The sequence below is a fragment of the Rhinatrema bivittatum genome, chromosome 6 (genome assembly GCF_901001135.1).
Source record: "Rhinatrema bivittatum chromosome 6, aRhiBiv1.1, whole genome shotgun sequence".
In the NCBI taxonomy this organism is placed as follows: domain Eukaryota; kingdom Metazoa; phylum Chordata; class Amphibia; order Gymnophiona; family Rhinatrematidae; genus Rhinatrema; species Rhinatrema bivittatum.
Window position 1 is genome coordinate 232,383,852 of NC_042620.1, and position 24,140 is coordinate 232,407,991.

General features: G+C 41.9%; 1 protein-coding gene across 4 annotated transcripts in view; it reads left to right on the forward strand.

Moving 5' to 3' along the window:
• Positions 1–3,286, forward strand: part of PCDH11X (protocadherin 11 X-linked) — a 3,021,270-nt gene extending 3,017,984 nt beyond the window's left edge. For all 4 annotated transcript variants that reach the window (XM_029606604.1, XM_029606602.1, XM_029606605.1 and 1 more), the window contains one exon: positions 2,513–3,286. In XM_029606604.1, the coding sequence (XP_029462464.1) occupies positions 2,513–2,904 (392 nt within the window). In that variant the 3' untranslated portion in view covers positions 2,905–3,286. The remainder of the gene's footprint in view (positions 1–2,512) is intronic.
• Positions 3,287–24,140: the final 20,854 nt, after the last annotated feature.

Below are 24,140 nucleotides of genomic sequence, written 5' to 3' on the forward strand. Positions count from 1 at the left end.
CAAATGCAGTTTCATATGGTTAACACTAACTATAATATTTCTACTATACTACATCAATGCTAATGCAAGCAATGTCTCAGTCTCCACTTGCCAGTTTCTTATTAGCAAATATACTCATGTATAAGTCAATCTCATGGATACGTTGAGAGCATTTTGAGCCAAACATTAAGAAATTTCTATGACCCATAGATAAGTCTAGGGTAAAACCTAGGCTCTCCCTAGTGTTTGAATTATTCAGTCCCTCCCCCATTGTTCTCTCTGGTATTTGACTCTTTCCCCCCTCTCTCATGGCTATCCCTGTTATTTGAATACTTCCTTCCCTCCCCCATGACTATCTCCAGCAGTTGGCTCCTTATGGTATCTGATTGAATCATTTGCTCACTCCTCCTCATGATCCCTTAACTCACTCACTACTATCAGGATGACAACGGGACTTGCAGTTGCTCAGGCACATCCTCCCTTCTCCTCTGCAGTATCCCAGTGTGACAATAGAACAGCTTTTCTCTCCCAGCTTCTCCATATCCCATAACTCAACCACTCACTGCTATCAGGATGACAATGAACTTGTGGTTGCTCAGGCGTGTGTTCTCCCTTCCATCCCATGGGGTCCCAGTGGTGTGCTTTGAACCATATGGTTCTAAGTGCACCAATCATGCCCTGGCTTGGGAAGAGGGAGAATTCGTCTGAGTCAACCACAAGTCCTGTCATTGTTCTGATAGCAGCGAGTGGGTGAGGTCAGAGATCAAGAGGGAATGCAGGGGAAAAGCTGTCCTGCTTCCATACTGGTCCAAGAAAACAAAGAGGTAGGCGATCTATAATAGCCGTCAGGTAAACACAAGAATAGATACCTTTATCTTTTTCAATTGTTTATTAGAGTAGAGACGTATGTGTGAAAATGCCCGACTCGGGCCGAGTTTCGCAGCTCAACAGCCGCTGCCTCAGGGGCTTAAACAATCCAAAATCTTCAATTGAGTTTAAGAATGTCATCAAGCAACAAAAACCTGCATTTCTACTTGTATTCCGTCCTTCAATACGTAATCTCTACTAAAGTGAATTGAGCGTAATACGAGTAGAGATTACGTATTGAAGGACGGAATACAAGTAGAAATGCAGGTTTTTGTTGCTTGATGACATTCTTAAACTCAATTGAAGATTTTGGATTGTTTAAGCCCCTGAGGCAGCGGCTGTTGAGCTGCGAAACTCGGCCCGAGTCGGGCATTTTCTCACATACGTCTCTACTCTAATAAACAATTGAAAAAGATAAAGGCATCTATTCTTGTGTTTACCTGCTTCCATACTGGGACACTGCGGGGGAGGATGGAGGACTTGCCTGACCAACTACAAGACCCGTTGTCATCCTGATTGCAGCAGATGTATTAAGGGATTGGGAGGGGGAGCGAACAATTCAATTAGTCATCAGAATAATTAATATGGATTGACCCATGAATAAGGCAACGGAGATCTTAAGGATCTATTTTCTAGGTTTAATTTTTCAACTTATACATGAGTATACATGGTAAGTAAAACAGTCAATTATATTAAGCAAGCAGTACATAAGTGTGTAGCCCTTGGCAATGATGCATTTTATATCATGTTTCCTTAATTCCTAACTCCAATACAGCCATCAGGCCCTGCCTCCCAACCCTCTACCTCTTCATGTCATGATAAAAAAAAATATCCCTGGAGCCTGGGATTTCCAGCCCCCGAATCTACTCTTATTCACAAAATCACCACCTCACCTGGGTCTTCACTCCACCATCAGGGTTCATATTGTGATTAAGGGAGGTTTCAGGGGGTGGAGGTCCCAGCTTCCAGGGGTAGAATTGTTATCATGTAGCAGAAGGGTTGGAGAGTGGAGCCTGGGGCCAATTTGAAAACATTGCTTTTCTATATTTTTACAATGGTCCACCTCTAGGGGCAGCAGGGGAGGTGGGCTATGGAGACACCTTGGATTTTTGATTAAATTTGGGTGGGGAGAACCTGCTTGGAACCATCAGCCTCTTTAATCAATGCTGCCCCACAGTCCTGGGACCACCATTACGCCTTGTTTGGGGGAGCATATAAAGCCAGAATATTTTTCACCACATTATTTTACTGCAAGGAAAAATATCATGGGAATCCAAAAGTGGCAGAGCCAATTATCTTGGCTTTGTGACTCTCACAATAATTTTCCCTCTGGGATAAATATGCAGCTTAGTGAATGATTCCCTTAGATTTTAAGACCTCTAAAGATAAACACCAATAGTTTTTTAATGTATTCCACTTTGAAGCCTCACAAAAGGGGAATATAAATAAAAGAAATATCTGTTTCAGTTTTTTTAGACCAACTACAGAATTCCCATTATAATTGAAGTGCATGCTCCATTTTGAATAATATTAATATCTTTTCAAATTTGAACTATGATGTACTGTCAGTTTTCAAGTATGTTAAGGAATTTCAAAATAGAGAATACAGATGTTTTAATATTTGAAAGATTCATGTACTCTATCATTTGTTTATGTTTCATTTTAGCTATAGAAGTAAATCTCCAAAAGACCCTTGCAGAAGCCTCTGAGACCTGCACCCAGGAATGCCTTATCTTAGGTCATTCTGACAACTGCTGGATGCCGCCATCATTGACACAGTATCAACAAGCCAACCCTCCTTTGCCATCATTTGGATTTCAGCAGGGATGGGGTCGAGGAACCAAGCCAGACGGACGCCATACACTTGGAAGGCCAAGTTCTAAGGATGATATTGACAAAGTTCAAGGGGCCTCTAGACCTCAGTTTTATAACACCTGTGAAAGACAATGCACTGTTGAAGATCCTGTTAAGGTTATTCCACTTGCAAATCTCACTGCAGGTCAGCAAGCACCAGGTTCAGGGAATAACTCAACCTTTATACAGGAGCATCAGTTATAAGACATATTGGAGAAAGCAGCTATTTCAGGCTTTAAATGTGGATGTATATAATCACAGCTTTACACTTAATTTTAATGCATAAAAATCCTTTTAGGCTTGTGAATATCTGTGTAAATAGAATTCTGGATTTGGAGAGCTGGATTTTTAGCACTGGGTTAAAATGTAGAACTTGTAGAAAAAATTACAAACTTGATCAGCTTTTATTGTCCAAATAGGATATCACATTGAAACAAACAACACATGGAATGAAATGCTGCTTTTTATTTTATAACTGTAAACACAGCTCTACATTTTTTAAATTATTTCACTAATCTCTATGTAATATATTTTGCTTTGTTAGTAAGAAGTAGACAAATCAAGAAAGAGGACAATGCACCATTTGCAATTAATGTTAACTATATTCTGTAATTCTGCTTTTAGTTTAGACAATAAGGCATCCTTATACAATATTTGCAAAAGATGGTAGGGAAGACTCTTTTTTTTTTTTTTTTTAAATCTTCTCTATTAGATATACAGTATATATTTTTTTTCTGTGTTTCAATGTTTGGTTTAAAGATGGTACTGGCTTAGAAACATATTAAGATAATAAACAAGTCAGCATAAATGAAGCATGAAAATGAAATTTGATCTTAATGTACTACTGGTAAGTAGTCTACTAGTTAGCACAATATTCAACAAAGAACCACGCATGTTTGATGCCAAGAGTGAGCTATTAAAGTACAATATAGACTTTGAATAATATTAATATTATATTATTCATATCCCATAACTCAAGACATTGCACAGAAAAGTATTTATTTTTTTTATTTTTAAAGCAAGTATACCTGTTTTTAATCACATGGCTATCACTTATTGTTTCTTAACATGATAAATGTAAATTTGCTTCATATTCTTGTGAATTAGGCATAATACATTTTAAAATCAGAAAGACTATTGATAGATTGCCTCTCTCATGCAATACCATATTAGTAAATTGTTGTTGTCTAGTAAATGTTATATTTGCTCAGTGTTATCTAGGACATATAATCAATTGCTCTGGGTTTCCACTGAAGAGTTTCATATTACCTAGGTAAACCACAACAGATTTGTTCGGCTAAGGAGAGCTGGTTTAACATTTGAAATCCACTTAAGTCCATATAAAGGACATTTCAAATGATGATTAGATGGATGCAATTGTTTGCATGCATACAAATTACTGCATATCATTTTTATAACTGTTTAGGTGATATGCTAGAGAGATTTAAATTTTTGTCTCGTATAGTGGCAAATAAAATTATTCTCATAAAATGAAAAGAAAACCAATAAATCCCAGATTAGACATCAAGAAGTAGATCTTCTAGGATGAAACTGAATACTAGTATTAGTTTACTCTTGGCATTTCATTTGTGCAAAACCCTTATGTTATATATGTGCATTTCATGGACTAAAAGATTTCAGTAAGAATTAAATTCTACCAGGCAATCTCTTGTAGTATAAATATCACAGCAAATCAAGAGAAATCCAATTTGAAAGATGAGGAAATTATGTGAATTTTGTTTGGATAAAATCCTGTGTAGGCTTGTTATTGTAGTTTAAAAGATGTAATTTTACCACAAATCTTTGTGTAAAAATGCTGTAATATAAGCTGCTTGTAAATTAATAGAAATTACCATTGTTGAAGGTTCTAAATGAATGCTGAGACAGCTTCTATTGTTTGTGCCCACCAGGTATAAGTAGCTTTGCAATTTGTATATTGTTGTCCCCACTGTAAATCTCTTCAACTCACATTTAGTTTCAATGTTCAAATATACTTCACTTTAAACCTAATTGATAGTTTAATGAATGGATCCTTGAAAATATCCAATTGTGTATTTTTGTTTTAGTTTGCTCTGTACTGTTTTGAAAGATCAATGGCACATTAGACTCTAATTGCATGTGTATCCTGGAGAAAAAAGTGTTAATCCTATTGGGACTGGAATAAATCGGTTGCAGCCCTTAACTTCAGATGTCATGCTAATATCGCAGTGCCTCAACAGTGCCAATACAACCCGTGGAACCTGACGATTATCCAAAACCAATCCCAGTATAGATAACTGGTTCTATTGAAAGGCAACTGTAGCATATCCAGTCTTTTTTTCCCTCGACAACAGACTGTGCATAATACGGTATACCAGAAGTGTCCACAGAAATAGTTTTATAGTGCTTCCCATATTCTGCTAAAATTTATATAGAACTTTTATTTATGGAATAGGGGTTAGAAGAAAGCCATGATGAATTCAAAAGGCTGGCCCTTTCCAAAACGGTACTGCTATTATAATGGCTCCGTAATACACTGTAATATCTTAGCAGGAACCCTGGAAAATTGTGCCTACAAAAATATAAATTCTGCAGATTTTCTTCCTTTTCAACTGTACCTGCTTTCTTCTACTAAGCAAGTTTATTTGGTCTATCTCTTGAAGTTAGAAACAATTGTTGCATTTATCCCCTGCTCACCAGAAAAAAAAAAGACAGAACAGCTGATGTCAAAAGATGGATTAAGTATACCAGTAAGAAGAAATTACTGATGACAAAAATGTGAAAATAGTGGGAAGATCTAAGGAGATGCAATATGAATGATAAAGATTATTCTTTAGTTCTTCATGACTAAATAGTGGGTTACAGTATTTAACATCCCTCTGCTTATTTTTATTGAGGTTTACATATTCGGTTTAATGATAGCAACATTTCAAAATCATATCTGTAGATGCCAATTATATTAAAATGTACTTTCAAATATGTGAAATTTTAGTGAATTGGATGAAAGATTTTGAGTAAACGTTTTACATGTTCATTTCTTCTCTTGAGGCATTGCGTAAAGTCACCATGGACGTGGAGTCCCTAAATCAATTTAATCCGTAAAGGAGAGAGAATCAGAAAGCGGGAATGATAAGAAAAGCCACATTTTTTCTTTCAAAACTAAAACAGAGTACATTTTCTGCAACTGTTCAGAAAAGTTTCCATAGATTTCCAGAGTCCCAGGGTATGACTTGCAATATTATGGATATTAAGAGGCACTGTTCTTTTCATGTTTAAAGCTGTTTGTCAACTGCTGTAATGTATACTATGCATAGATGGACAATCCACAAAACTGCTGGAATAGATGAGCAGTATACACAAAAGATAAAGAAGTGATGTATGTAACAGTTTGACATTTACTATTCATTAACTATTGGAATAAAGTGATAGGTTCCCAGATTCTTCTTCTGTGTGTCAAACATTTATTCTTTAAAGCTCCCAATACACAAATCTAAGAGTCAGACAAGCTACACCAGTAACAGTATTTCATGCAACTTTTAACTTTAGAGTGATTGGATTAGCCTAATAAGTAAATGGTTATGTTAGTAAAATAAGACAAATTAAGAGGCCAATGTAATAAGGCCCGCGGTGAAATCAGCACTCGTTGTCTGTGCATATTATTTTAACATGCATAACAAAAGCAGGCGCCTTCACGGGATGTAATAAAGGGCTTATATACAAATGGGATGCGTGAAGAAAATCCGCACAGAAGTGAAACCTATGGGCCAGATTTTAAAAGGGTTATGCGCATAAGGTACACGCGTAACCCTTTTAAAACCCCCCTGCGCGCGCCGAGCACAAGCACCGGGACGCGCGTAAGTCCCGAGGCTTGCCTGGGGGGCGTGTCGGGGGAGTGTCGGGAGTGATGCGGTGTGTCCGGGGGTGTGTTTGGGGGGCGTGTTTCTGGCTCGGGGGCATGGCCTGTGTCAGGGCCTGCCGCGCCGGCGCGCGTAAGTTGCTACTGCCCGGAGGCAGTAGTAACTTTTAAGATAAAGGTAGGGAGGGGATTTAGATAGGACTGGGGGGGGGTGGATTAGGTAGGGGAAGGGAGGGGAAGGTGCGGGGGGGTGAATGGAAAGTTCCCTCCGAGGCCGCTCCGATTTCAGAGCGGCCTCAGAGGGAATGGGCAGCGTGCGCCGGGCTCGGCGCGCGCAAGATGCACAAATGTGCACCCCCTTGCACGCACCGACCCCGGATTTTATAAGATACGCACGGCTACGTGCATATCTTATAAAATCCCGTGTACTTTTGTTCGCGCCTGGTGCGTAGATTTGTAAAATCTACCCCTATGCTTTTGGCCCTATATAGTAAACCATGCAGAAACCCACACTGAAATCCGCATTAAAGTGTGGCCCACAGGTGATTCATGGGGTGAAAGCCTTTTCTTTTTATACAACAGTGAAGAAGTTAGTGGTCTGGGAGTGGAACTAAAGGTAGGTAGAGCAACGTCTATCTACTCCCTTTGTGTTCCGTCTTCAACCTCATGAATGCTGGCAGGCACTGGAATGCAGCAGAGATTTCTGCAGCTGACCCACAAAAATGTTCCAGACATCTGGAAATAGTGAAGGTCCAGGATTACCCCAGAGTAAACCAGTCTCCAGACATGTGCTTTACCTTAACTCCTGCCCTGACCCAGGTGCAAAAAGACCTACGTTGAAAAACCCGCACTAACCAATGCACAGCTCCGGCATAGCCCATGAACAGTTAATAGCCTCACTTGTAGGCACTTGCACTAAACTAGCCCCGTGTTTTAAAGTGGGTTTAAGTGCACATTTTCCCCACGCTGAACACTTTATTACATTCCTGCAGAAGGCTAGCGCAGGATGAACGCATGCAAAACCCCATACAAGTATGCGCAAAAACTCATGGCAGCTTCAGCAGTGCTTTACATCAGCTTGCAAGAGAGCTATCCTGGGGGAGGCAATATTATCATCAATTATTATTTTAATCAAATGAATTTCAGTAAACTGGTTTTAAAGTTTGCTACAACTGTCAGTCGATTCAATCATTTATTGCTGCTGCTCAGTCTTCCCACTCAGACCTATGCTACCTTCCAACCCGGTGACTATTTTGGCCTTTCTTTGTTTCATTTGTCTGTTAATAATTGAGACCTAACCTCTCCAGTTACTGCTGCCAATGCCTTCTGATGTCTCCTCCCTACTATAGCTGGTGTTGTGGAGGCCCCTGTCAAACACAGCTTCTACCCAATTTAAAAATAATTGAGTGACAGAGTGCTGACAGCAGGAAAAGACTGTTGGAGGAGAAATTGGAAGAAGGGAAGAGAGCAGGTAATGAAAAATTGGGGAATAAAAAAATGGCGAGAAAAGGCATGAGTTAAAGAAGCAAAATGAGAGATGGAGGGGGAGAAGGAGCTATGGGATGAGGGAATGAGGGGTCAAATAATGGTGATTCAGAATAAAGGGTATGAAGTCAGTAAAAATCCGAAGAAAGATGAAGAGGCAGAAGGAGAATGTCCAGATAGGAAGAAAAGAATGGAAGACTGATGAGGTCTGAAAGAGTTACCTTTTGGAAGAAGAAGACAATATATTGCATGACAGAGTGAGTGATAGAAAAGAGACAATAAAATAATTAAAGGAAGTAGATGAAAAAATCATGAAAAATAAGAAAAACAGTACAAGAAAAATGAAATGCAGGAAAGAAAGAATGAAAAAGGGAAACAAGATATTCCATATACACAAAGTAAGTACAACTCAAATGTGTTTAAAAATATATTTTATGGATATTATACAATGTAAATGACACGTGCATTTATGAAAATATACAGCAGAATCACCACTAAATCTATAATACTGCAATGGACTTTTCTAACTCTTGTTGCCAGATATACCACTTGGCTGCTACAGAAAACCAGGCAACTTATAAATAGTTTTACTGAAACCATTAAGTTATTATATGCTAGCAAATTCTTTTTAACAGTCATGCCATTATCAAACATATTTTTTTTAATTGGATTTATAATTATTCTAAAAGCATTAGGAATAATGTCTCAATCACCTTGAAAAGATTATAGGGCTGATTCACTAAAGGATGCTTACCGTTAGCATGAACACAGGGACAGTAACTTTTAAACTAGCATGCAGGTGCACATGTGTGCATGTTTGTTGGCCTGCGCCCAGGGATAGGGTCATTTTATAATATACATACATATATGTGCATATATTAGAAAAAAGCCAGACCACGTCCACATATGTATCCAATTTTAAGTGGATGTTCACCTGTGCATGCAAATACCGCTTCTACCACGTAAGTCAGGGGATTTTAAAAGCCATGCGTGCTGATGCCATTGGCTGTTTTCCCAGTTTGTTCCCAGTTTAATAGCTTCCCTTATCCCCTGTTTGCCCTGACCTTTAAAACCCCACTTAGCTGCCTAGAATGTACACCTCATCCATAGCAGAAGTAAAGTTGCATGTCAGGGGACCCAGAATCAAGCCAGTGTGCGTAAATATTTACACATAAATTTAATGGTAAAATCCTGGCATGCTCATGCCCTGCCCAGACCAAGCCTCGCCACACACCCTTATGGAAACTTTTTATTTGGGCACACAGTGGCAGGTATGCACGTATCCCGGTGGCTTTTAAATTCCACTTGGCATGTTCCAGCCTGACATATTCGTGCCACCCCTAATTTTGGTATGCACTGGGCTTTTAAAATTCACCTTTAACAGTTTATTATCATCATCATCATTTATTTGTATCATACTTTTCCACCCAAAGAGTTTGAAGAGTATTATAGGAGTCAAAGGAATACATTCATTGTCTTACATTTCCAAATAGATAACCATGAGTATAACATCAGTAGACTGCAGATACATAGGCACCATAGATTTCAAATACTCAATTCACTAACTGAAGTCCACTCTCTAGTTCAAACAATATCAATAACAAATCCTCAGAAGACAGTGTCAAGAAAGTAATAAATGTCTAGAACTTGTAACAAACAAGGCGATAATTAACCAAACATTTTTTTTCACCATTTTTCATCATATATTGGTATAGCTACAGTTCCCTTCAGACTTTATGTAGGGAAGAAACTTCTATACTTATTTTTTAATATTTTCATTTGCATTTAAAACAAATAATCCAAACGTATCTTTAAGTATAGATATTATGGTCATCCGGCTTATGCATGTATCAGATTTAATTATCCAAGTGCTTCCTTAGGGGCGGATTTTCAGAGCCCTGCTCGCCTAAATCCGCCTAAATCCGGGCGGATTTAGGCGAGCAGGGCCCTGAGCTCCGGTGCGCCTATGTTCAATAGGCCTACTGGCGCGCGCAGACCCTGGGAACTCGCGTAAGTCGCGGGGTTTGGCGAGGGGGGGTGTGTCGGGGGTGTGTCGGGGGCGGGCCCGGTCGGTGCGGCGTTCTGGGGGCGTGTCGGCAGCGTTTTGGGGGGCGGGCCCGGGGGAGTGGTTATGGCCCGGGGCGGTCTGTGGGCGTGGCCGCGCCCTCCGTACCCGCCCCCAGGTCGTGTCCCGGCGCGCTAGCGGCCCGCTGGCGTGCGGGGATTTACGCCTCCCTCTGGGAGGCGTAAATCCCCGACAAAGGTAAGGGGGGGGTTTAGACAGGGCCGGGCGGTGGGTTAGGTAGGGGAAGGGAGGGGAAGGTGAGGGGAGGGCAAAAGAAGTTCCCTCCGAGGCCGCTCCGATTTCGGAGCGGCCTCGGAGGGAACGGGGGTAGGCTGCGCGGCTCGGCGTGCGCCGGCTATACAGAATCGATAGCCTTGCGCGCGCCGATCCAGGATTTTAGCGGATACGCACGGCTACGTGCGTATCTACTAAAATCCCGCGTACTTTTGCTGGCGCCTGATGCGCCAGCAAAAGTACGCCAATTCGCGCGGTTTGAAAATCTACCCCTTAATGCATGGTCCACAGGCAATTAACTCATTGTTAACTTGGCAGCAATATATGCACTCACTCCCAACTGAATACAGGTATTTTGATGTTCAAGCTATCAAAGCATCTATTCACCACTCGACACTGTAGCACTTTGGAGTATTTAATGTATGCACGCGCCAATCCTATTTTGCATAGGCTCGGTGGCGCACGTAAGTCCCGGAACGCGTGTATGTCCCGGGGCTTTGAAAAAGGGGTGGAGTCATGGGCATGGCACAGGTCAAGGGGCGGGACTGAGGCCTCTGGCACAGCAGGGCCTCTGGCAGGCATAACTATTGACAACAAGGTGGGGGGGGATTTAGATAGGGCTGGGGGGTGGGTTAGATAGGGGAAGGGAGGGGAAGGTGGGGGGAGTGGAGGGAATGGGGAAAGCCATCGGGGCTCCTCTAGGACTCGGCGCGCGCAAGGTGCACAAGTGTGCACCCCCTTGCACGCGCCAACCCCGGATTTTATAACATGCATGCAGTAGCGCGCACATGTTATAAAATCGGGCGTACATTTGTGCGTGCCGGGTAGCGCACACAAATGTACTCTGCGCGCGCCGTTTCGAAAATCTGCCCCACTGTTCTTTGTTAATTCCATGTCTGCCTATGTATATGTGGTTAATAGCACCCAAATGGGGGGTAACGGTGGAGGAGGACATGATCAGTGGCCTGTCAAGTGCCTTGTGCAGTCACATATGCAGGCTATTGGCCCAGGACATGCCTTTTTGTCCCCATGTTTAACAAGCCCTCAAAATGAGCGAGGACAAACAATTCATGGGACATAAAGGTTGCTGAGTGAGGAACCACTATACACTTTGCATTAATACATTAGCAAAAAGGCCCCATTCCTATCCTCCCCTTGGGAGCTCTTACAATGTCACTCGTGAATCTCAGGATTAACCCGTCCACACTGCCGGCACAGCACCATCACGTGCGGGCCATTACTGAGGCATCAGGAAGATTGTCGCACATTGTTTCTGCAAAACACAATATAGGGCACAATATGTTCATAAACTTATGATTAAAAAAAAGTTTTTAATACAAAAGATCCAGATGTATCCAGAGATATCCAAACTCAGAAGTGAAGTTGCATTGGGAGGGACCCAAATCTAAATAAAGTAACAAAATCAACATGGTACAATAGCAGGCAAATAAACAGAAGAAGACAAATCTAAAGGCTTCCTTACCACAATCTTGTCAAATATGCCAGTGAAGAAAGATTCTAGTGACAAAATCAGAATATATATGGTAAAATAAAGGCTTGATATTAAAAAGAAAGCAACAAGAAATGCAAAATGCAAAATAATGTATATAGGTAGCTAACTCACCCCAACATTCAACTATTAGGCATCCAATCTATGACACAATAATGTAAAAAAACCCCAAAAATAATTAGTGATAGAATAAATAATAAAGTGAAGGCTCTAAGTTTAAACTGAAGGGCTGCAGGTCAGTTGTGAGGAGCGAAAAATAGATAAAGTGTAACTCCTATAGTGGGAATAAGCAAATAGAAAAACAACTTTTTTTACATATAGTATTGAATTGATATTATGAAGATTTTATCTGAGAAAACTCTCTACTAAACAATAAAGACCTACTAAATGGAAATTCTCTCTGAGGGTTTGAGAAAGGGCTTGTGAAATGTGAATTGTGCGAATAGAGATCAAGAGATGGAAGGTACAGAGGTAACACACTTATGAAGCAAAATCAGCATGAAAACAAAGTCAAACAGCTCTACGACTGAAGGAGTTGTGCTGAGCTGTAAACATGAGACCTCAGGAACCAGACTTAGGTCAATAAAAAACTTACCGAGCATTCATTACTTTCTTCCACAAACAGAGCCAGCATAAGGGAAGGCAAACTGCTTGTAAACCAACCTGTGTAGAACACTTCTAAACAGACAAAGGAGAAAGAAACCTTTGTGATATGAGACAGACTCCTAAACAGTAAAGATTGCCTGAATGGCTGCAAGTCACCAAAGAAACAAACACACGGGCAGCTTGAAATACAAATGTAGAGGAGTTTACAAAATAATGCAGGACACCAGGAGCAGAGAGGACATGCAGAAAGGTTTACCTAGGAGCTTGAGATTTTGAAAACAGGGGACAGAATACATCTAGATGAGCAGCAGCTCACAGCCTGATTTATGAGTGACAAAGGGAAAGTCACATGACAAGAGATGTCAATCAAGAGCAGGAAACTTCCACTAGTGAAATATAAACAGCCTTATAAACAACGGTTTACAATACAACAAAAACATTCGCTCAGGGTGATACAAAGAACAGAGATGGCTTTTAACATTAAAACGGATCATAACATAACATAAACCTTATAAAATAACTTAAATACAAATCATCTCAGATGGGATGAGAACTGGATAAAACAATGGAGATAACAAACTGGGTTGTGGTGTCCACATGGAAAGTTTACTTGAGAGAGAGAAGTTGCAAGTGAGGAAGAATTACGTGGCCAGGAAGGCTTGGCTGAATAGCCATGTTTTAAGTTTCTTTTTGAAAGCAGATGGGCAAGCTTCTTGTCTGAGGTCTGGGGGCAACGGATTCCATTGTTGGGGTCCTGCTGTCGATATGGCGCATTTTCTGAGGGAAGTTTTCACTTGAGGGGCATACTACTAGCTAATTAATTAGTAAATGTACCTGTAAATTTATAATACTCTAATTCCAACTCCCTTAGTATCGTAAACTTAACTAGGAACTCAATAAAACTAAGATGAAGGCAGCAGTCCAGCAGCAAGAGGGGGCTTTCCAGTCTTTTGCACTGAGTGTCACATGTATGATTTTTTACCCGCCGGTGAGAGATTGCATGTGTGCACTTGGTGCAAAGAACTCCTGGCTCTCAGGGAATGAGTCTGATCTCTGGAGGCTAGAGTAACAGAATTGGAGGAGCTGAGGCAGACAGAGAGGTACATTGATGAGACCTTCAGAGACATAGCAGCCAGGTCCCAAATTCAATCTGGCAGCCTCAGTGCTGCCTTGGATCAGAAAGGTCTTCTAGTAGGAGAACATCACCATGGTGTAGCAGGAAGTGATCCTGTAGCAAGGAACTTCTCTCCAGGTGATGTATTGTCCTCTCGTACTGAGGACAAGTCTCCCAGGGCTACTGCCCAGGAGGGAAGGGTTAGGCCAATGCCAGAAGTCTAAGAAGTAAGATGGGAGAGTTAGAGTATATAGCAGTAAATGATGAGAATGACATAATTGGCATCACAGAGACATGGTGGAAGGAGGATAACCAATGGGGCAGTGCTATATCAGGGTACAAGTTATATCACAATGATAGGGAGGATCAACTTGGTGGGGGTGTGGCATTTTATGTCCGGGAGGGTATAGAGTCCAACAGGATAAAGATCATACAAGAGACTAAATGATCAGTAGAATCTATATGGGTAGAACTCCCATGTGTGTTGGGTAAGAGTATCGTGATAGGAGTATACTACCATTCACCTGGACAAAATGGTCAGACAGATGATGAAATGCTAGGAGAAATCAGGGAAGCTAACCAATTTGGCAGTGCAATAATAATGGGAGATTTCAATTACCCCAGTATTGATTGGGTAAATGTAACATCAGGACTTGCTAGAGACATAAAGTTCCTGGATGTAATAAATGACTGCTTCATGGAACAATTGTCTCAAGAGACAACAAGAGAGGGAGATTCTTTAGCTTTAATTCTTAGTAGAACGCAGGATTTGATGAGAGAGGTAATGCTGGTGGGGCCATTTGGCAATAGTGATCATAACATGATCAAATTTAAACTAATAATGGGAAGGGGACAATAAGTAAATCTACAGCTCTAACACTAAACTTTCAAAAGGTAAACTTTGATAAAATGAGGAAAATAGAAAAAAAACAGAAAGGCACAGCTGCAAAGGTTAAAAGTGTTCAACAGGCATGGACATTGTTTAAAAATACAAACCTAGAGGCACAGTCTAGATATATTCCATGCATTAAGAAAGGTGGAAGGAAGGCAAAATGATTACCATCATGGTTAAAAGGTGAGGTGAAAGAGGCTATTTTAGTCAAAAAAATCATCCTTCAAAAATTGGAAGAAGGATCCATCTGAAGAAAATAGGATAAAACATAAGCATTGTCAAGTTAAGTGTAAAAGCTGATAAGACAGGCGAAGAGAGAATTTGAAATGAAGTTGGCCATAGAGGCAAAAACTCATAATAAAAACGTTTAAAAATATATCCGAAGCAAGAATCCTGTGAGGGAGTTGGTTGGGCCATTAGATGACTGAGGGGTTAAAGGCGCTCTTAGGGAAGATAATGCCATTGCAGAAAGACTAAATTAATTCTTTGCTTCTGTGTTTACTAATGAGGATGTTGGGGAGATACGAATTCCGGAGATGGTTTTCAGGGGTGATGAGTCAGATGAACTGAACCAAATCACTGTGAACCTGGAAGATGTAGTAGGCCAGATTGACAAACTAAAGAGTAGCAAATCACCTGGACCGGATGGTATGCATCCTAGGGAACTGAAGGAACTAAAAAATGAAATTTCTGATCTATTAGTTAAAATTTGTAACCTATCGTTAAAATCATCCATTGTACCTGAAAACTGGATGGTGGCCAATGTAACCCCAATATTTAAAAAGGGCTCCAGGGGCGATCCAGGTAACTATAGACCAATGAGCCTTACTTCAGTGCCGGGAAAAATAGTGGAAGCTATTCTAAAGATTAAAATCGTAGACCATATAGAAAGACATGGTTTAATGGAACACAGTCAAAATGGATTTACCCAAGGGAAGACTTGCCTAAGAAATATGCTTCATTTTTTTGAAGGGGTTAATAAACATGCAGATAAAGATGAACCAGTAGATGTAGTGTATTTAGATTTTCAGAAGGTGTTTGACAAAGTCCATCATGAGAGGCTTCTAAGAAAACTAAAAAGTCAAGGGTTAGGAGGTGATGTACTTTTGTGGATTTCAAACTGGTTAAAAGACAGGAAACAGGGGGAGCGAGAAGGTGGAGAGAGAGAGAGAGAGACGCCCCCGATTGAGCCACCCTTGGGAAGGACTACCTGCAGGACCGCTGAGTATCGCTGGAACAGCTGCGAGGCCGTGAGACCCGAGAATGGAGGCGTGTCCGACATCATCATCTGGCGTCTGCTGGCTATAAAATCGTCCAGCAGAGTCAAGAGAATTGGGGAGCGAGAAGGTGGAGAGAGAGAGAGAGACGCCCCCGATTGAGCCACCCTTGGGAAGGACTACCTGCAGGACCGCTGAGTATCGCTGGAACAGCTGCGAGGCCGTGAGACCCGAGAACGGAGGCGTGTCCGACGTCATCATCTGGCGTCTGCTGGCTATAAAATCGTCCAGCAGACGGCGCACCGCCGTCACCGGCGCGCCGCCTAAGCCGCGCGCCACCAAAGGGGCGCGCGGCTTTGGTCGGCTTAGGTTGGAGAAGTTGCTTGTACCCCTGAGTGTGTGGCGTAAGATAAAGTGGAACTTCCTGTGTACTTCCGAGTCTATGGGGAGGAAAAGGAAAATTAAAAGCTTTCCCGTATCACCAATAACACCGAGGGGCCCTATGGACGAACACGTCTTCCGACGGTTTGAAACGTCACCGCGAACGGACATTCAGGAGGAGCAGTTTTCTGCTTCACTAAGTCCGGGTGAGGGACCTTCACCTCCTCCACAACCTATAGCGGCAGTTTCTGGAGCGTCCCCACATGTGGAAGTGCGCAACCCAAAAGATGGGAAGGGCTCAGCCAGTGTGCGAGACACTCAGATAAGTGATCAACTTCAAATATCTAATATCGCATTAACATTGCCTAAGGAAGAGCCAGTGAGACCAGAACAATGGTCACTGGAACCACCTGAAAATTTAACTTTGAAGGATATTTGGAAACTGACCGCTAATTTAAGTAATAATGTATTGAAGATGAATGAGTCTTTGTCTGGTATAGTTAATACAAATACAGTACAAATAGAACAACTTAGTAAAGATTTGAAAGGTTTGAAAGAAGAAATGGGGAAAGTAACCAATAAGATTAAATTATTAGAAAGTACTGGGGTAGCTCACATTAAAGATAATCTTACAATCCATAGGGACTTAGAAAATTATGAGAATATGTTGAGGTACAGAAATTTGCGTTTGGTGAATTTTCCTCAGACTAGGCTTCGTTCACCAATAGAAATGTTAAAAAAATATTGTAGAGAAATTCTGCAATATTCTGATAATGAAATACCAGTATTCTCAAAAGTATTCAACTTCCCCAAGAAAACTGGAGGGGTGGGAGAAGAAAACCCAGAAATATCTTCTATTGGTGTCTCTACTTTTTTAGAAGAATCGGTAGATATTATACAAAATAGAGCTACTTTGTTTGTGTCTATGTTGTTAGAGAGTGACAAAGATAGGATGTTTAGGGATTTCCTAAAAAATAGTTAAATTTCTGTGGTCAACAGATTTTGATGTTTCCTGATGTCTCCCGAGCCACTCAGGCTAAGAGGAGGCATTTTCTGTCCCTGAAAGTTAAAGTACTAGCCCTAGGGGCTACTTTTTTTCTTAAATATCCGTCGATGTGTTATATTAACTACAGGGGGAAGAAATATAGTTTTGGGGACCCATTACATTTAGAAACTTTTATTTCAGACAAAGATATAACTAGAGGAGAAGACATAGAAGGTCAATAGAAATGCCAACTCTCTCTCTCTCTCTTTAGAATTTATTTGAGTAATATGTATCCAGTTCCCCCACATTATGGGTCATGTAATAGAGATGAATACATTTATATGGAAGATGTATGTAGCACTAGTGAACATTGTAATTACATTCTGATATTTTTGTTTGAAAGTTTTAAATGAAAATTCAATAAACTATAAATTAAAAAAAAAAAAAAAGACAGGAAACAGAGAGTATGATTAAATGGACAATTTTCTCAGTGGAAAAGGGTAAACAGTGGCATGCCTCAGGGATCTGTACTTGGACCGGTGCTTTTCAATATATGTATAAATGATCTGGAAAAGAATATGATGAGTTATTTTTATATTTTTTTCAGATCTTTAAGGATATGGATGTTTTTCTCTACTCACACAGTCCTCAGGATGCCTCTAGAATTGCTCCAAAATCTTTGTGGTTCCCACCAGATAATTTGGACCCCTTGATTACAGCATTTGAGAGACTGATTTTGTTTGATCTTCAAGAGTTTGAGTCCCATAGACACTACTTTTATCAGAACATGTCCATAAGTGATCATTTATCTCTCACATCCATTCTATCTGACCTCTCTGTTGTCATTAAAACAGCATAAAAAGGAGGTAGGGTGGTTATATTGGAGTGTAATGATTATATAGCCGAGGTTGAGTGTCAGTCAAGCATGGTTTTTATATCTCCCTGCAATTGGATCCCACACCATCATTACATGATCACATTTCTCATCTTGTGTCCCAGGCTGTGGACATGCAATTGATCATGCCCGTGAAGCCAATTTTTTGATTGAAACTTAACCCCGCATTCTTGATTTCTGTGTTCTACAAAAGATACATAAATCCTTATCGAAACCTCCAGGAACACACATCATTTCTGGATAGTGTCTCTTCTGGAACCACTTTCATGTTTTGTGGATATTTTCTTAAAATCTTTTGTGCCTCAGGCACACTCTTATGTACATGATTCTGGTCACTTTATTCAACTTATTCACCAATTATAAAAATAACCGAGTCTGAAAAGCAATTTAATGTGGAGTCAGCACAAAAGAAACCCTTTCCCAATAGTACAATTTCCACAGGAGACAAGGATCTAGAAGATAAATTGAATACCAGAGATATATAGGCAGGGTTTAAAACCAAGGGTCTTTTATCCTTGAAGGTTGTGATCATGTCTCGTGCTGTGGTCTGGGAGGACTTGGATGTCATTGCCTGCCAATTGGGTGTGGGAACCTTGGTTGTTGTGGGTCCATTGGATGATCTAAAAAAGAGAAAGGAAGATAGAGGGCACATAGGCTGTAGAACAAGTGGGAAGAGGGGGAGGGGGACATGGCAGTTTGTCTCCTAAGGAATCGTCCAAAGAGGAGGAGGAGGAAGAATCGAAAGTGATCTTTTTCTTGGAAACTGGTCATCAATGGATAAAATCTTCACCATTTATAATCCTGCTCATCACAAAGAAATTCTTGTATTTCTTGTATTTAGAAGTTGTTAAATCTGATTGAAACTTCTGTAGATTGGTCTTAATTTCAGTTAAGATGATCAGAAAAATTGCCACAGAAAGTGGGGGCCACAATGACCCCTGACATCGTTTGCCTGTATGTGACCAATTTTGAAGAGAAACATTTGTGCTGGGTTGTGAGGGTTATCATGCAATACTTCCAATAGCCACATCTGATTTAGTAGTCATGAAGAGATGAGCCCCATATGCCTACAGCTAGCCTGCACATATAGTGGTCAACAACAATGTGAAAGTCATTTTGGCCACGTTAATCACCCTTTAAGGCTCAGCAAAGGTACAGGCTACCTTATACAGTCCTACTGGATGCTGTGGTTTGCCACTCACATCTGCAAGTGACAATGGTTTCATTCATGCTTTTCTTCTGGCATTGCCGCAGGAAATTCAGTGTATGGTTGCAGGCCCTGGCTTCTCACCCCCATTGCCATTCCCAACATGCCGGCAGAGACAAGGTACAATGAGTCCTTATGTGCTACCTGAAGTGTCATAGAGCACACCTTCGGCCTTCTGAAAAGTTGTTTTCACTGTTTTTACAAGATGGGTGGAGCTTTAATGAATGCCTCACCCAAAGTTGCATAGATTGTGTTGCTGTGCTATGTATTCCATAATCTGACTCTACGCCATGGAGTACCAATGGACCTACATACGGATGTCCCCCAGGATCCCCCATGTCTCCCTGCACAAGCCCAGAAGACCACACTGAGTGGCAGCCAGATTCAGCAAAACCTTATACAAAGACACTTTGCCTGAAATGCTTCACCTACCACTTCCCCTTCCAGGGGGGGCCACTTGCAGCCTGTTAGCTGCTCCTCTCCTCGCTAACCCTTTTCTTTCTCTCACTGCTTGGCTGTGTAGCTCCCCATGTTTCATAAACCATGTATGGCTACTCTGGATTCGTATTCACAAAGCACCAGTACACTGTACTTGAAATACAGTTATGAAAGTAAACATTACATGAAAGACATGTCGCTGCCACCATGTGTTCTGTCTGATAGTGACGGTAAAAGAGGCATATGTGGCATTAAACTTAGTGGCCTACCTAGTATGGTATGGCCTGCGAGCCCTCACCAGTGGACCGCATTCTAATGCTCACATGTGGATGACATGCTGCCATAAGTGTGATGGCACCCTACATGTTCCTCGACCCTGGATAGCTACACCTATAGAAATGCAGTAAATCTCAAATAGCAGTGAAGGCAAAACGCCCATGTGAAAGTAAGAGGTAGACAGTTAAATATTTGAGTAACAGATTTCCAATATTACACTCTCATTCCAAAGTGCTTAAAGGTGTGCAGGTGAGGTTATACCCTTAATGGGTGTGCTTACAGTAGCATGGGCATGGCCAGAACAACTTGACACTAGTGCCTCACTAGTTAAGGAGCTACAGTACAGTAGGATTTAGAGCTGCATAGCTATTTCCAGGATATATACCTTTGTGTACCTAAGTAGAGCACAGACAGCTTTTGCAAAGCATTGATCTAGCGTTTGCCCTCTGGAGAAGGTGTGCCTCTGACAAGGTGGCATATGGACACCAGTAGGAATGGTCAGACCCTTTGTACTGCTCATTTTTTTTACCAAGTACACTCACAGTTTATATGTAGTACTCACAGAGGGGCAGAGGTGTGCAGGTGGGCATGGTAACACATCCAGTATGCTGTATAACTTGAATGTTATATTTAAAATTTGGCTGTTGTCCTGACTGTGGACTCCCCCCCACACTGATGTTTTACCACCAACTAATTGGAGTAGGCTGAATAGTGCTGTTATTCTGGGATGTGCTGCCTATCCACACCTAGGATGGCCCGGAGGCCTGGAAATTAATGGAGGGAGGAAGTGCTGCTTAGGAAACTGCCCAGTGAATGGAGGAATACTGTGATGCATGGAACAGGTAGTTTTAAGGACTAGGTAATGCTATGTCTATAGGGATGATTCAGATGAGTGCTTAGCATCATGCTGCTTTACACGCTGCATGTACTGAGAAACCTGGTGCATGGGTTTGTGTGGGGGAGGGGTGTGGTTGGTATAGTTTTACTTGCCATGTACCACAGGTGTTGCAGAACTCTTATTACATAGTCCCTTTTTGCTCTCACGTTTCTCGTTTGGCACCTCTCCATTGCTCATATTATGCACAGTTCACATAGAGAATGCCATACCAGTCCCCATTTTTTAAAACTCAGTTTGTGCTGTGTACAGGGTGAATGGTAGGCCTACCATCTTTCACCCATATGAAGGACAATACCTTTTCTGTGCTAGCCTAGATGCGGTGTGCCTATATTTGCCTATGAAGGGAGGGGCAACCGTTTCCTAAACACTGTACAAGCTTCACTTCTACAGTAACCAAACATTCACTTCCACTACGCTGTGTACTTGGTGACTCTTGGAACATGGTGTCAGCTGCTGTGTGACAAGTAGGGAGGAGGAATGAGTGAGTAGTGTGTGGTACAGAATCTGCACAGATGTAGAGCACAGGATGTAGAGGGGTGCTGCTGGTGCTGTGGACCAGGCAGATTTCCACAGACTGACATTCCTGTAGTGGGCAGCCTTTGGGATCTGGATGCTACCTGTAAAGTCATTCTTACTTTACACACATTATACAAACTCCCAAGCCATGCCAGTACAGGGGTAGGAGCCAGAGTGTGGAAATCAGCCTGGTCCCCGGCTCCAGCAGCGCCCATCTAGGCCCTCTGGTGGTTGCCCATGGACAGTGTAGACCAGATGGCTGGAATAGAGAGTAGAGCAGTTTCTTTGCTCTGTCCCTTCCAGCATTAACCGTCCACTCCAGTTCTCTGCGTTAAAAGGGGAGTGGATGGAGCAGAAAACAGAGGGCTATTCTATTCTCTGCTAAGTGAAATTCAGCACAGCTGAGTGGCAGTAAATCTACAGCTGGTCTGCTTCCCTCCAGATATTTGCCACCCTAGTATGCCTATTGGCAAATCCAGGTCTGGCCAGAACCTTTGCTGACACAATGAATTAATGTCTCTGAAGTATTGAAACATATAGAAACATAGAAACATAGAAATGACGGCAGAAGAAGACCAAACGGCCCATTCAGTCTGCCCAGCAAGTTTCACACTTTTTTTTTTCCATGCTTATCTGTTTCTCTTGGCTCTTAGTAACCTTTTGGTTCTATTTCCCTTCCACCCCCACCATTAATGTAGAGAGCAGTGTTGGAGCTGCATCTAAGTGAAATATCTAGCTTAATTAGTTAGGGGTAGTAACCGCCTCAATAAGCAAGCTACACCCATGCTTATTTGTTTACCCAGACTATGTAATTCAATCCTTGTTGGTTGTCTGTATATAGATCCACTTTTCTTCATTCACCCTGCCGTTGAAGCAGAGAGTTATGCTGGATATGCATTGAAAGTGAAGTATCAGTCTTTCTCCCCTGCCATTGAAGCAGAGAGCTATGCTGGGTATGCTTGAAGTGTCAGACTTTCTCCCCTGCCGTTGAATCAGAGAGCTATGCTGGGTATGCTTGAGGTACCAGGCCAGAATCCTTTTGTCCTGGGAGGGGGGGGGGGGGGGTGCTGGCATCTATTTGTTACTGGGCACTGGGTTTCAACTCTCTCTGAAGCTAGACCATTTATTCAAGGTCTTTCTGAAGCTATACTGCTGGCTTGGATTCCCTCTGAGGCTGGACTGCTAGTTCAGAGCCTCTCCAAGGCTGGACTGCTGGCTCAGAGCCTCTCTGAGGTTGGATTGCTGACTCAGAGTCACTCTGGTGCTGGGGAGTTGTTGGACCAGAATCTCTTGAGCACAGCATCTCTCTGGCATTGAGCAGCTGGCACAGTGTCCTTCTGGTGCTGGGTGGCTGGAGCAGCAACTCTTTGATGCTGGGTGGCTGGAACAAAATCTCTTGGCACTGGTTGGCTGGAACGGCAGCTCTCAGGCACAGGCTGGTTGGGACATCCATACATAATGGAATTCCTCAGAATAGGATCTGCTGAACTGGGTCTCTCCTGGAGTGGAAAGGATGAAATAGACTCCTCCTGAAGCTGAGGCACAGCTGAGAAAGGCAGGACCTTAGATGGAATTTATATTCCCTCAGGCTGGAAAGATAAGCTAGGATGTGCAAAGGGCATTAATGGTGTTTCCAGGTTGCTTCATGGCTGCACAGAGGCACAGGGCTTCCCTGAAGGCAGAACTGCAGCTGTGGTAAGAGCAGCAATCTGTAACAGGGTTGGAGTTACTTTCTAAGCTTTGCACACTCCGGGGAGATCCAGAGAAGGCCAATATGGGAAAGGTACACCCTACCTTCCTATGAGTCAGAGCTGATCTTATTACCAGTTTGAAACTTGCAGTTGAAAGCATCTGGGCTCCTTCAGTAGAATCAATTAGCTCTTTCTGTCGCAATACTTGGGTGTACTGAGGCAGTGGTAAAGGAACAGGATTAACCAATGCACTCCCTGGCTCCTCATTGTTCTGGCTGGATCCAGAAGCAGCTTTAAGCTTGGCAGATAAAGTTTTAAAATTTTCTAGCAATTTACAGCTGTGATTGTCAAAGAGGTTGCGCTGGGAATTTCTTGAAAGGAAGCTTTCCTGCTCTTACAATCTAAGGTTTGCGTAATGAGCTGGCTTAGAAACTGTGGGTTTCAGAGTTCCAAGCTGGATCTAGAAGCCAATTTTGCCTTTGCAATTAAGGGTTTTAACTTTCGGGTGTGGATGTGCTGAGGTTTTCAAACTATTGTCAGGAGAAAGCACAGCATCAATGACTTCATTAAATAATGAATTGGACACTGGACTAGTTGCAGTACAATATGGACAGGCTCTGACAGGAGGCAAAAAACCAGGAAGGCATTTACATTCCCACCAGGTAGGATTAAGGGAAACACATCCCTTACAATCTGGAAAAATCAAATAATTTTCAGCTGGGCATTTGTTGTACTTCTAATAAGCTAGAATCTTAGGTGCAATCATATCATCAGGAAGTGGGATCTGCAGCTGAGGATCTGGATGAGGTGAAGCACAAGTGAAGCACAGGCATTTATGGACATGGAGTTTGTAGGCCAGCAATTTGTACATTCCAACAATTCAAAATTAGGAAAATGGCAAACAATGCATTCTAAATAATGTGAAGGATTCCAAATGTACAGGCAGGACAAATATAAAGACTTATAGAATCTGGGATAGCTTGAATTGCTGGAACAGGAAAGCCCTTGCGTAGGGGTGTGCATTAGTTCCCTATGAATTGGGAATCCGCAACGTATAGGGCCCTATTTGTTGTATCGTGGGGAAGCAAAACGTATCGCGATTCCCCACGAATACAATGAATATTCGCCAAATTATTCAGCAGCCTAAAGGAGCTAATTTAAACAAACCCCCCACCCTCCTGACCCCCCCAAGACT